The sequence below is a fragment of the Cardiocondyla obscurior genome, linkage group LG22, assembly GCF_019399895.1.
Source record: "Cardiocondyla obscurior isolate alpha-2009 linkage group LG22, Cobs3.1, whole genome shotgun sequence".
Classification (NCBI taxonomy): domain Eukaryota; kingdom Metazoa; phylum Arthropoda; class Insecta; order Hymenoptera; family Formicidae; genus Cardiocondyla; species Cardiocondyla obscurior.
In genome coordinates, this window is record NC_091885.1 from 1,070,134 (window position 1) to 1,082,454 (window position 12,321).

General features: G+C 41.0%; 2 protein-coding genes across 3 annotated transcripts in view; one reads left to right on the forward strand and one right to left on the reverse strand.

Annotated features, from left to right (window-relative positions):
* LOC139111096 (uncharacterized) overlaps positions 1-12,321 on the forward strand; it is a 173,924-nt gene that overhangs the window by 73,605 nt on the left and 87,998 nt on the right. The gene's annotated exons all lie outside the window — the stretch shown is intronic.
* Positions 655-12,321, reverse strand: part of LOC139111095 (cell adhesion molecule 2) — an 80,532-nt gene continuing 68,865 nt past the window's right edge. For both annotated transcript variants that reach the window (XM_070671181.1, XM_070671180.1), the window contains 3 exons: positions 9,197-9,309; positions 8,896-8,969; positions 655-2,619 (listed from right to left, as the gene is read on the reverse strand). In XM_070671181.1, coding sequence (XP_070527282.1) covers positions 2,537-2,619; positions 8,896-8,969; positions 9,197-9,309 — 270 coding nt within the window. In that variant the 3' untranslated portion in view covers positions 655-2,536. The remainder of the gene's footprint in view (positions 2,620-8,895; positions 8,970-9,196; positions 9,310-12,321) is intronic.

Here is a 12,321-nt window from a genome sequence, read left to right on the forward strand (position 1 = left end):
TAACGCATTTCCGCGGAGAGTCCTGTATAAATATCTACGTCAGCCGTGTGTACGTTGAACTTTGTAAATTAATCGGCTTACGCGTATGAATCATATTTTCCGATCGCTCGCAATCGTTGATGGCGGCTGCTCCCGTGCATATATGTTTATATACATGTGTGTGTTTATGCGATAAAAAAAAAGAAAGAGAAAAAAAAAATAAACACTTCGTACACGCTGCAGGTCTGAAGTTCGTTACGCATTTTATGCGTTGCACGATCTCACAGGTGTCGAAATACCTAGGGCAAACAGCAAGCCAATGAACTCCTTTAAATTTTCAGAACTGCGATTTTCAATTTATAATGCTACGAATGTTCATTGAGATTATATATTCGTGATCGATCAGCCGAATATTACATGAAATTGATAAATAAATTATACATTACAGCCAGAGTATTTGCATAAATTTTGTTCCGCTTTTTCAATGAAAGTTTAATATCAAATAATCAAATGTTTCAGAAATATTTTTAAACAAAAAACATTAAGCTGCAGCCATAAATGTCTTTTCAGTTTCAGTTTTGTTTATCCCACCTACGATATTTATTAAATTTCCTTTACTTGAAATATAACTTAAATTTTAATAATTTTTGGATGAATAATGGATACGTGAAACGGTAACGATGGAAACTGAATGTATTATTCATAAATACATCTTGTATAACAATGAATAAATTCTTTCAAGATTTTATAACTATATTCTTTTCTGGGATGATAAATGTAATTCTTTTCGGGATCACTGTTCGCCCTAGCGATAAGGATCTTCTTTTTGCACTTATCCATTTAGCGAAAGGGCTTTTTTTTTTCGGCGTGACAATATATTATGCAGGAAAATCGGGAGGGTGTCGTGCAATTGGAGATCCGCGAGTTTCTTCTTGGCTTATTATATTAATTACACGTATCAATTAAAAGTTATAATTAGAATGAAGGAAGCTTACGACGGGGCTTGATGAAAACATGTGTCTACCTCGATGTTATAATATATATATATATATATATATATATATATATATATATATATATATATATGTATATATATATTTACACTCAGTCGCGGCACGTATATGTATAATCGATAACGATTGCATTCTGACAATTGCTACACCCGTTATCACTGACAATAGTATCACGCACACAAGATTTTTTAACCTTGAGGTACAACGTTCTCGACACTTTTAAATCGACTTCACGGCTGCAAAATTTTTTATGCCATATTACGGGAAGATTTCATGGAAAATAAAACTTGCAATATCTTATACAAAGAATTATGCACCGTTTTTTGTTAAAGCTACGTCCCCGAGATGTTTTTATCCGTATACATTGCCGTTTCCGTGACGTTTATTTAAATTTTTTTTTTTTTAAACTATTTTTATGAAAAATATAATATAAGCAAGTCAAATATGTGAGCGAGAAGATCGAAAACGAAAATACAAAACATAGGATTTGCATGGGATTTGCTTATTATTTCAACGGAAAAATATTGCAAACATCAAAAATGTTGCGTCGTAACAAAAATTGTACTGCAGGAATCGATATATGCCGTTATCTGGGGCCGCCAGATACGTTTTTAGCTTGTTAAACTCTTGATTATAAATTCATTTCGAGTTGACAAGTGTTATTTCGCGTACTAAGTACCATTACTATTCAGGTACTTACTCTTTTTTTTTCTTCTGTCCCAGGCGTAAAAATTCATTCCTCGCCGACGATTTCGATCGACTGCATCTCTTCGCCCTTTGCAAACTATTAAAAAAATAACATAAAAAAAAATAAAAAAAAAGATTTACGGGGTTCAAACTTTCAGAGAAAATAACGTTTTATTTTACATAGCAGGGTCAAGTGACGTTTCAATTGGCAATTCCTGTTGAATCCGTAATAATTTGTTAATGAAATTTTATTTAAATTTTATTTTACGGTTGCAGAATCGTTTAATTTTCTAAGTTATATCGTTAAGATGGGAAAGTTCGAAAAGTTCCTTCTCGTTATCGAGAGTTTGAACCCCCGAGTGCGGCCGATTTGAATCTATTTCACGAATAACGACGCAGATATCGATCCTAACAGAATAAACGAGCGTAGAGGAAGAGTTTCTCGCACGTGCGAGAACTTCGTGAATGTCCATTCAGTTATCGCGTATTTTCTTCCGCAGTTAATTAGACTATCTAGGATTTTACACGTGTCGGGTAGATGGGAGGATGTATTTTTGTGAGCAACGACGAGCGCGGATCGATGCTTATTTAACTCGATGCTCCGGTCTAACGATAAGGCGCAGCGACGTGCAAAAATCGCAAGGACGCGTTCGCCGTTGCGATAACGATCAACAAGTCTGACGCGAATCCTTTCGATTTCTCGTCGCAGTTCGCTTCGCATTAAGATATGATTGTCTTTCGTCACGAAATGTTGGTCGTTCCCCTCGCCTTTCGTTTCCTCCGTGTTCACCCAACTTTTCCCTCCGCTTCCTCTTAGGTTAAAGGTGACTCCGATGCTTTTACTATACCGGAAAGATCTACATGGGTAGCAGAAATCGTTGTAGTACCAAACCCATCAGCAAACACAGCGATGGTGCCGTCAGGGTGGCGAGACCTTGTACTGAAATGTTAAGAAATAAAAAGTTATTAGCGCGGGCTATAATTTAATAATTTTTTTTTTTTTTTTTCTTATTTTTGTTTTGCAATCGATTTTGACGTAATAAAATAGTAAAGTGAAAAAACTCATTGGAATCGCGGCGTTAGAATTATTGTTTAATTTCTCTTCGTCGTCAACGAGAGAAATATTACAAATGCATTCGCTATTTACCGCGTCACTGCGCACTCGTGCTAATTCATTCTAGTGATAATTGGGTTTCCGCGGAAGAAAGATTACGGTTTCAACATGAGTGACAACGTAATGTTAATTATGACATTCAATTATTCGAATCGCAATCAAATATATAGGCGGAGATTATGTTGCAACGTAGTTGCAAGTGAGAAAATTTCACTCGCGCGAATTCCGCGGATGATTAATAAATGGTATAATTAAAAATAAAAAAATAAAAAAGGGGGAGAGATATTCAGAAATATGGAAATCTATTTCAGGAATTGTGTAATAATTTATATTTCGCGTTACTTTTTATTTTTGTTAAAATAAATCGGTTCGTCAGCCAAAATCATGATTCATATATTTTTTTTTTTTTTTTTACTGGCAAATTGATTTACAGTAGAGGCAGCGCAAAATGTAGATTGTTACATAACTCTCGAAGTTATATGTAAATTACATATTTTATGTATGTATATATGTATAATATATTTCGATGTAATATTGAAAAGAACATTTGAGCGATTTGAAGATTCTTAACTAATTAATTTTTAGAATTTTAAGTAGCAGTTACACGTGTTCTAAACTGGCTTTGCCAGACACATGCGGAAAACAGATAGAAGCCTAGAATTGGTATCGTCACCTTCGTCACGCACGAGTGCTTTGAGATAACTCGATAAGCTAGTTTTCTTTGGAGGAACGGTAGTTTAGCTGAAACGTGTGTAACTTTCGGATACATTTCGTAACGAGATGAACGACTTCGCAAACGGTGTTCTTATTTTATGCTTGCTACAACGCATTCTTAATGCGGACAGTTTCCTCGTTCCATACTTCTATCCTATTTCCGACTGTACTAAAAAAAAATGTGTAAAACATAAAATTTTAAATAAAACTGAAACCTTAATAGTAAAATGTGATAAAAAATTATTGAATAGTAATAATAAAAAAAAATCAATATAATGCATATGCACGATAAATTACAAATGCACACAACGTAAAAAGAATATTTTTTTTCGCGAAAGAGCATTTTATATTCGTGCGAAGTTCATGTAGAATATTACATAGGGATATTTAAAATTAATTTTAAAAGGAAAAATAGCAAGATACCAGAGAACTTATCTTAGAAGCGCGTTAAAACGCGCGTTAAATTTGTACGAAGCTGTCTAATAATTTTAATTTATGGAATAAAAGAATTATTTAACCGCGTTAAATGAAAATTCGCGCTATGCTTTCGCGTACGCGATAAAATTCGAGAATTCACGGGCCTGTGACAACTTGACCGTCATACATCGCGTGCGAAGCGAAACAATGTGCCATTCAAGTAACGTAAATAGACAATACTGGTCATTCATATGTCATAACTCGAAGGGCCCCATTGAGCCACTGAAAATCGTCTACGCGATACAGATTTATCTCACATTCTTCCCATCCCTTTTTTCTCAGAGGCGAATAAACGCGCGCCGTGCACGCGGTATTTCCACTTCGAAAAGAACGGCATTTGACTCATTCCGGAAATATAAAGAGGAATACAATATCAGCTTTCGACGTAACCCAACCGAAACTATTGTCGGGCTCACACTCGGGCCGCGTATTTCGGTATTATTTGTGAAAAGAATAAAGTTACGCATACGGTCTTTTTGTTTTTGCTATCTGCACGAGGGAGGGGCGCGCCGAAGTTGTTAAAGCACTATCATGGATCATTTTTCCCGTGATTTGATTTTGCAAATATAACAGAAAATCTGGACGTTTACCTTCTAAATTTTTTATCCTTTCTATTTGCTTTTTTAAACCGAGTATCATAAAAGTGTAACGACGTTCAATTTTCGACTCTACTTTTATCAGATAGTTGCGTAACTTAAAATTTTACGAATAAAATAGTTTAAACGCTTTCTGGAAAATGTTTCGACTCTTTGAACCAATTATATCTCGCGTGACAACGCACCCGGTATGTTTTATTACAAATTAACAATGACACACGCGCGAGCCTCGTCATATAATAAATGTTCGCGGTTATAATTCCATTCGACGCCGTAAAAATATAATTACGCGTTGCACTAACCAAGTCTACAAAAGTAAAATTACCGGGGCATTTACAAATTAACTCATTCCGTAGGATTAAAATGGATTAAAGCCGATCAAGCGGGGGCCGCCTTTTGGCGGGATTGACGACGTTGTGACCGAGTTAAGCCGTGACTGGGTTAAAGGAGAAATAAGAAAAGTGGGACGGCGCGAAAGGATAATTTGAGAGATTGGAGGGAACGAGGAGGAAGTTAAAGGGGTGACACGGGGAGACGAAAGCCGGGGCGCTGATAGAAAGAAAACTGATAGTTGGCAGAGGTTCGAGTTATAGGTAGCCAGGTCGGTGGTAAATGCAGGAGGCGTAGCGACGCCGGCCGTCGCGTAGGGCGCTTCCAAGAACGATTCCGTCTAACGAGAAAATCGAAGATCGTTAAGAGCAATTTCTTCGAGTCGTTCGACGTCTTTTCCGGTTTGCCTTGCCTCTTTTTACCTGTCCTCTCCTTCCTACCCGATTTTGCTTCGAGACCTGACTTCGGCCGACCGGCACGCCGGCTGTCTCACCCCCTTCATCTCCTCTCCCTCGTATTCTCCCCCGCGTGTCCGTTACCTCCCCCTTCCCCCCTTCGCGTTTATTTCTTTTACCCTTTTACCCGGTGTCGTGCGGCGCTCGGGCTCGCCCGGTCGATATTCGGAGGCCCACTTATGCAATTAGGCCGAGTACCATTCGGGTATCTAGCGACGATAAAAAGCACGCGTCCTCCTCCTCGTATTTAGTTATAATCGGGCGTTCCCGATTACGTTTGCGGTAAATTGTAAACATAATTGCGCTATTACCTAAGCAAACTCGTGAATTATTCATAGATTAGTGGGAACCGGATACTTTTATTTCCTTTTTTTCAAGCCCGTGAAAACTCGTTACGTTCCAGCATTGATCTTTCTACTTTGGAGTATCGAACGGGCCGCAGTTGTTGCGTCGCTGTCGGCCGGGAAATTTTGCGCGAAATGCCGGGCGCGTGTCTCGTATGTTAACTAACAATGTGGGAATTGGCTCGACTTATGACTCGAATATTTCCAGACGCGCGACAACAGCGGCAAAATATCCCGATAACTAGGCGCGCGTTTGTATGCGCCGAAATGTTTGTCGGTTTACAATAGCATAGTTATACGCAGAGCTAGTCAAATGCCGGGTATTATATGCATTGTAATTCCCTTCGTCCGCCCGCGGGATTTGTATTGCGCCGCGTGACACGACGGCATGCAGCTAACGCACATTTGATCATTCTCGTTGCGTATTCGTAATGCATGAGTCGTTACGATCGTCACGGTCCCGCAATGCATTCTCAAAAATCGCACGTCGTCATCGAGCCGAAAGCGTTCACCTCTTAATCGGAATGGAATTATTATCGGCACTGTTGGAATTTAATCTTATCACTTTCATAGGACGAGCAGTGCTTTCGCAAATACTTTCGAATCTCGGACATGATATTAGACACTTGAATGATACGAATTTATTAGAATTTTATTTTTTAAAATTAAAAGTACGATATTAATTTAAAATATAAAAATGTTGAGTTTCCGCACACCTGTGTTACAGTTTTCGATATCTTAACGTCCGATATTCGGCCATAATGCAGCAGCCGTAGCTTAACAAAAATAGAGAACGCGACACGTAACATCCTCTAAATTACGGAAAAAAAAAAATGTAAAAAAAAATGGGTATCTATATCCGCGGCAGGTGTTCCATCGGCCGAGTATTTTTCGACGTATTTTTCAACCGAGCAACACAATCGTATACAAATGCGGTAAATCGTTGATTACCTTTGTGGCCCTAATAAAAGAGAGATATGCGCGTTCGGAACAGCGTGAATCGCGGCTGATCGGTCGCGGCGGCTCATTCTGGCAAAATTGAACCGAATCGAAAGCATGACGCTGCAGGCGTGGAGTGCACAGTGTACGCCTCTCTCTCTCTTTCTCCCCTTTCTCTCTCTCTCGCTTTCGGGTGCTATTGCTATTTCAACGACCAGTCAACTGCGAGTGTCTGTGCGTTCCCACGAAAAATAGTCTGCTTACATCGCCACGAAATATTGCTGCCACGTCGCGTGTAAACGAGTGCTCTCGCGAAAAGTCGATTTATGGTCCATCGGGCGAGCCCGAAAAATACTATTGCGGTAAAACTCTCGTGATATATGTATATCGGCATACGGCCAGTGTCCGCAAGCGGGTGCGCGCGTATTCGCCCGCTGTAACGCCGCGCGCGAATCGTGAATTTCTTATCGTAACTCGGAATTGCGTGACGCGAGGGATTAGTTGATAAATATTTAATCGCGCGCTGCGCGCGGAGCATTGCCGAGAGCGTTGTTGGCCGGGAACGCGAGTGCATACAGACACACCACTGTGTACGATCTGATGAATCACGTATTCAACCCCCTTCCCTCTCTCCCTCCCTCGTCCCTTTCATTCCACGATTTTCCCCATCGGCGACACCCCCCGTGCGAGCGGGAAACGAGGCTTTCGCGCCGCTGTAATTTCGCACTTACATATTGCAACTATAGGTACGCGCACGGTATACGACCCATCGATTGCGTTATAACAGTGCCCCAGATATATTCGGAGACGCGGACGAGGCGGGACGAGGAAGCGGTGGAGTGAGAAGTAGTCGAAAGTAATTCAAGTAGCGAGTTAGACGATAATGAACGCACGGTCTCGGGCAAATCCGGTGGGGCATGGGGCGAAGGATAGGATAAAGTAACTGGCAGGTGCAGCTGGGCGGGAAGCGTGTTGCGCGGGCAGGTGGTAACGGTTGTAAATTATTGTCTTAATTTCTCTGCAGCCCTTGCTTCTCGCGGGAACCGGGAGAGAGCCGGTCGATTAGTCGGGGCCCGGCCGTAACGCCGGGTCCCATGCTAATTTCGCATGCCAGGAAATAATAAAGCGTGTACATTTCCTCGAGTGGTTACCGCGAAAGAAACGTACGTTGCATCGATAACCGAAAGTTTGTTGCCGAGAATAAACACTCGTAATCAGGAGCACAGCTTTATTAGCCTACGTCGTTGGCGCGAGGTGCATCGAGCACCGTAATCTCGATGTTTTGAATTAATTACATAGCGCGATTACCGATAAATATTTTAGATTGGCTTTCGGGAAGTTTTTGCGAATCTAAATTTTGTATTCAAGTTATCTTAGAAAAGATTACGTGATGAGGGACCATTATTTTTTTATTGTACACCGCGCGGTTTAAATTTAATTCGTTTTTACTAGCTTTACTCGTTTCAGCATCAAATATTCTCATTACCTGTCATGTGATGTTTATTATTTGATCGTACGCATTCGCATACAATAATTTAATAAAGGTACATTGCAAATGCAAATAATTTTGTTCTCATATTACAAGCATATAATTTATTCTCAGACATTGCTGTATCAAATTATATATACATATGTATATATATATATAGTATATCAAATTATATACATGATTAAAATTTTTGAATTATAATTATTAAATTTGTCAGTATATTGCGCGTATGTCGTGCATATTTACCGTTTAGTAAAATAGTATACGTAGACGTAAAGCGGAAAATTTAAACATAAATATTAACTTTGTAGATATAATTCTGATTGTGCAAGTGTTTATACGTTTATTCATTAATATATGTTTATTAAATAACCAATGTATCGAATTATATACCTACATATATATAAGTACATATATATATATATACTTATAATATATATAAATATATATGTATATACATACGTATATTTCTATCCCTGACATTATCCAATTGTATTGTCTAAACTGCGTTTAACTATAGGGAGAAATTATACATTAATTAAACGGTAATTCCAAACCCGGTACTTTTTAATCGCGTATTTAACCTATTTGATTAAAGGTTGATTGAAACAAACGGATTTCGAGTCTATAATAACGTAGGCGTTTCTAAACGCGAGCATTTATTTCGTCCGCGTGATATCGATCTTCGGGATCGCAATTAGCTCTCGTTACGCCAATTATACGTATCGATTGTGCTGTAGTTGCTCAGTCGGGCTTACCAAAGACCTCGGTGTCCCGAACGTCGACGAATGGCTCGCGTAGCTCGTGAGTCGATCGCACCGTCGCCTCGCACCTGCAACAAGGACGGATATTCGATCATATTTCGGGGCTGGGTCCCGGCCGATCCAGACGGAAGGATAAATTATCGGGCTGTAACGCGTGAAATTCGCATAAAACGTGCTGTCCTATTCGCGAGCAAGTGCGATGTATATTTATAGGGTGGGTGTACGCCGAAGTGCCATAGGCAACGGCTCTGTCGAACGACGGAAATATATGGCGCGCTGTAAACACCGAAATTACCTGACGTTTATCTTGTCGCTGGCAAGATGACCCGGCTCCAGCTCGAGCAGTAGACTCGATATCGTCAAGTACAGGCCGTGCACCTCGTACTGTTGCTCCGTGTCGGGCTTCACCTGGAAAAAATCAACGTTCGTTGCGCAACGTTCCTTTCCGCGGGCGCAGCACGGAGCCGCATTGAAAGTAACTTTCCGTTTGCAGCATCGGGGAAAAGAATGAATGCCGCTCGTCGCGAGGTTCCCTCGAGCGTGGTACCCGATCGATCGGTTGCCGTTGCAAGCTCGGAATATGAATAGACGCGCGACTACCTTGCTATAAATAAATCTTTGTTATCTCTTAGAATCGCACGCGTCAATCTAGATTAATGCTGATCCCGTATAATTAACTATCTAAGATATATCCCTTAAATGCGAGACGATTCACAAACAAGAGAATACATCAATTTGATATCAATGTTATTATTAATGTTTCGAAAAAAAAATTAAGGAATTTCGGTGGAATAATTAGCTCTTAAAAAAATTCACCGATCCGCCAATCTCGTAATAATGTTCCGGTTATGCGTGACTCTCGCACGAGAGGGGAGAAGGGGGAAGGAACATAAATCTAAAGCGTAGGATACGCGCTCGGTAATTATACATCTAATAAATCGTAGGGACCAGAATCTGTCGCAATGCCGAGGAACAAGGGACGTCGCGGCGGGATGCAATATACGTCCGGTGTATTGTTGCGTCGAAGAACGCAAAGGCATTGAGCAGGAAACGAGGAGCGTAAATGTGATGCCGCGGGACGACGATAATGCACCCCGGCGCGATGCTTCGATGTGATTGCGCCGATTCTAATAAATGCACACCGCGCGCATCGCGTGCAGCGCGATAAAACGAGCAAATATCGTTTAGAGACGAAGTTAATATCGGCGCGGGTTAGCTTCGAGATTATCGCGAGGATGATTACGGAGTATCGTGTCGAAATGGAATTAAATGTAAACAGGCGTGCTGGCAAACAACGCCAGTATCCTGAATAAAGTTCTTATTATTGTATATGAGACGCATTAAACGTTATAACAAACGTATATTAAAAAGCGCAGTTTTTTAATGGACGGTAAAATATAGAATGACCGAGAAGCCGCCGGTGGAGACTCCGTACGTATGAGAATAAATGTTGAAAGTAGGATCAGCAAAAATATGTTATAGAGAAATAAATATAGATATATACGCGATGTGTTACGTAGAGAGGAAAATGTGTTATTGTTATTCTCCATACTCGCAGCCATTGTCTCTCTCGCAAGATTGGAATCGTTCAATTCAATTTGCAACTAAATAAATAAACAGATAAAATGTTACGCTTGTAATTAGAATTGAGCGTATCTCGAGTGACAAAATTACAATATAAATTTATGAACGTATTTTATCGCCGTCGCACGGGCACGGAATAAAAATCAAGAAAGCGTAATTAATCCAGCTGTGTACTTTTTACTAGCGTTAGGCTAAAGAAAGAAAAAGGATTTAAAAAAAAAAAAAAGAAAAAAAGAAATAACACGTGGTGAAACGTATTAATGATACTCTCCAACAGTCTTTTCAGACACGTTTGTCAGATTCGCCATATCCATGTCTCGACTTTATGCAACAGCCGGATATACGGATCTCGCTTTGTAATTCAAGTCCGCCAAGTTCTTTATACCCGTACGTCGTATTTTATGTGACTGGAATTTCCATTTTTTGCCGCGACAGCGACACAATTCTGCTCGCTTATTCCCCGCCGCCTTTTCTCCATCCAGCTATCTCGTTCTTCCAATTTTACTCGACGCGCGTATACCGACTGTATTCCACGCGTCTTTCCGTTTATCTTCGAAAGTCGAGTCTCGACCCCGTTGCCTCTCATTAATAAACTAATTGGTACCTCCCCGTACGTGCTACACATGTATATATGCGTGTACGCATACGTTTGCACATCCGTGGATACACGCGCGCGCGCGCGATAGTCAAATTGTACAGGACATTTTACGGGCTTCTGAATATTTCTCTCGCGAAACGAAAAACTTTAACGCGAGCCGCGCCTGTGCGTGTACGCGCGTTAAGCAAGGAGACGAGCAGCGGCGCGGAACGTGCGAAAGTTGACGGACGGAACTTCGTCGAAAGTTTCGGTGCGACGCTCGTTTGAAGCGCAGAATTTCGTAATTAACGAAATCGCGAGACTGCCGTGACACGGCTACGCAAATGGGGCGAAAACGACGACGAGAGCTCGTGCTTCGACGTCGTTTAAATGTTGCCGAGGACAGTCGGCTCGTCGTCTCCCTTCCCTCCCCCTCCCCCTCCTCCTTCTCCCCGGCCCTTCCTTCTTCTCGCCCCCTCGTCCGCGGATGGATAAGCATTTCGAGAGAAGAATGCTGATGATGTGCAAAAGAGTATATATACGTCGGCGTCTCGAAAAACAACGATGATCCCAGCGGATAATACTACGCGGTGCACATATATTGGAATATGTCAGCGGCCCGCGTGTCATTTTCGGCGTATCACCGATAAAGCGTAGCGCTTTACGTTTTCCCTATCATTTTATGAATTCCGCAAGCGCTTCCGCGCCCGGGTTTTGTCGCCGGTAGTACACCGGTCCCTTTGTAGCGAGATGGTTTCTATCCCGGCGCGGCTACACTATACATTTGGGCCGCATATATTCTACTTTGTGTGGAAATACGGTGCAATTTCGTCGTCTTCTTGGCATATCTACGGCGTACTTACGCGCTATCTTTGAACAGTTGTCGTCCGGCAATTCGTCTCGGCGTGCCCGGCGAAAGACGACAGCGGGGATAATAAGGAAGTAAAGGGACACCGGGAGATTAAAGAATTTTCTAAGCTACTTAAATTAAGCCGCCTTGATTTCGTCGATAATATCTCGCTTCGACCGTTATTCCGTTTCTCGATTTCTTCCTTCCTACTATTTTCTCGCGATATACGCATTACATACATGTATATATGTATACATATATATATATACGATTCCAATCTAGTTTTGCTTCTTTCTTTTGCACTTGTTTCCCGTTGAAATGACAACGAGTTCCAATACGATAACAAGACCTCTTTGCACGAGTTACATTTCTTGTTACTTTCCTTATCGAGACGTCTCGCGCGTATCTC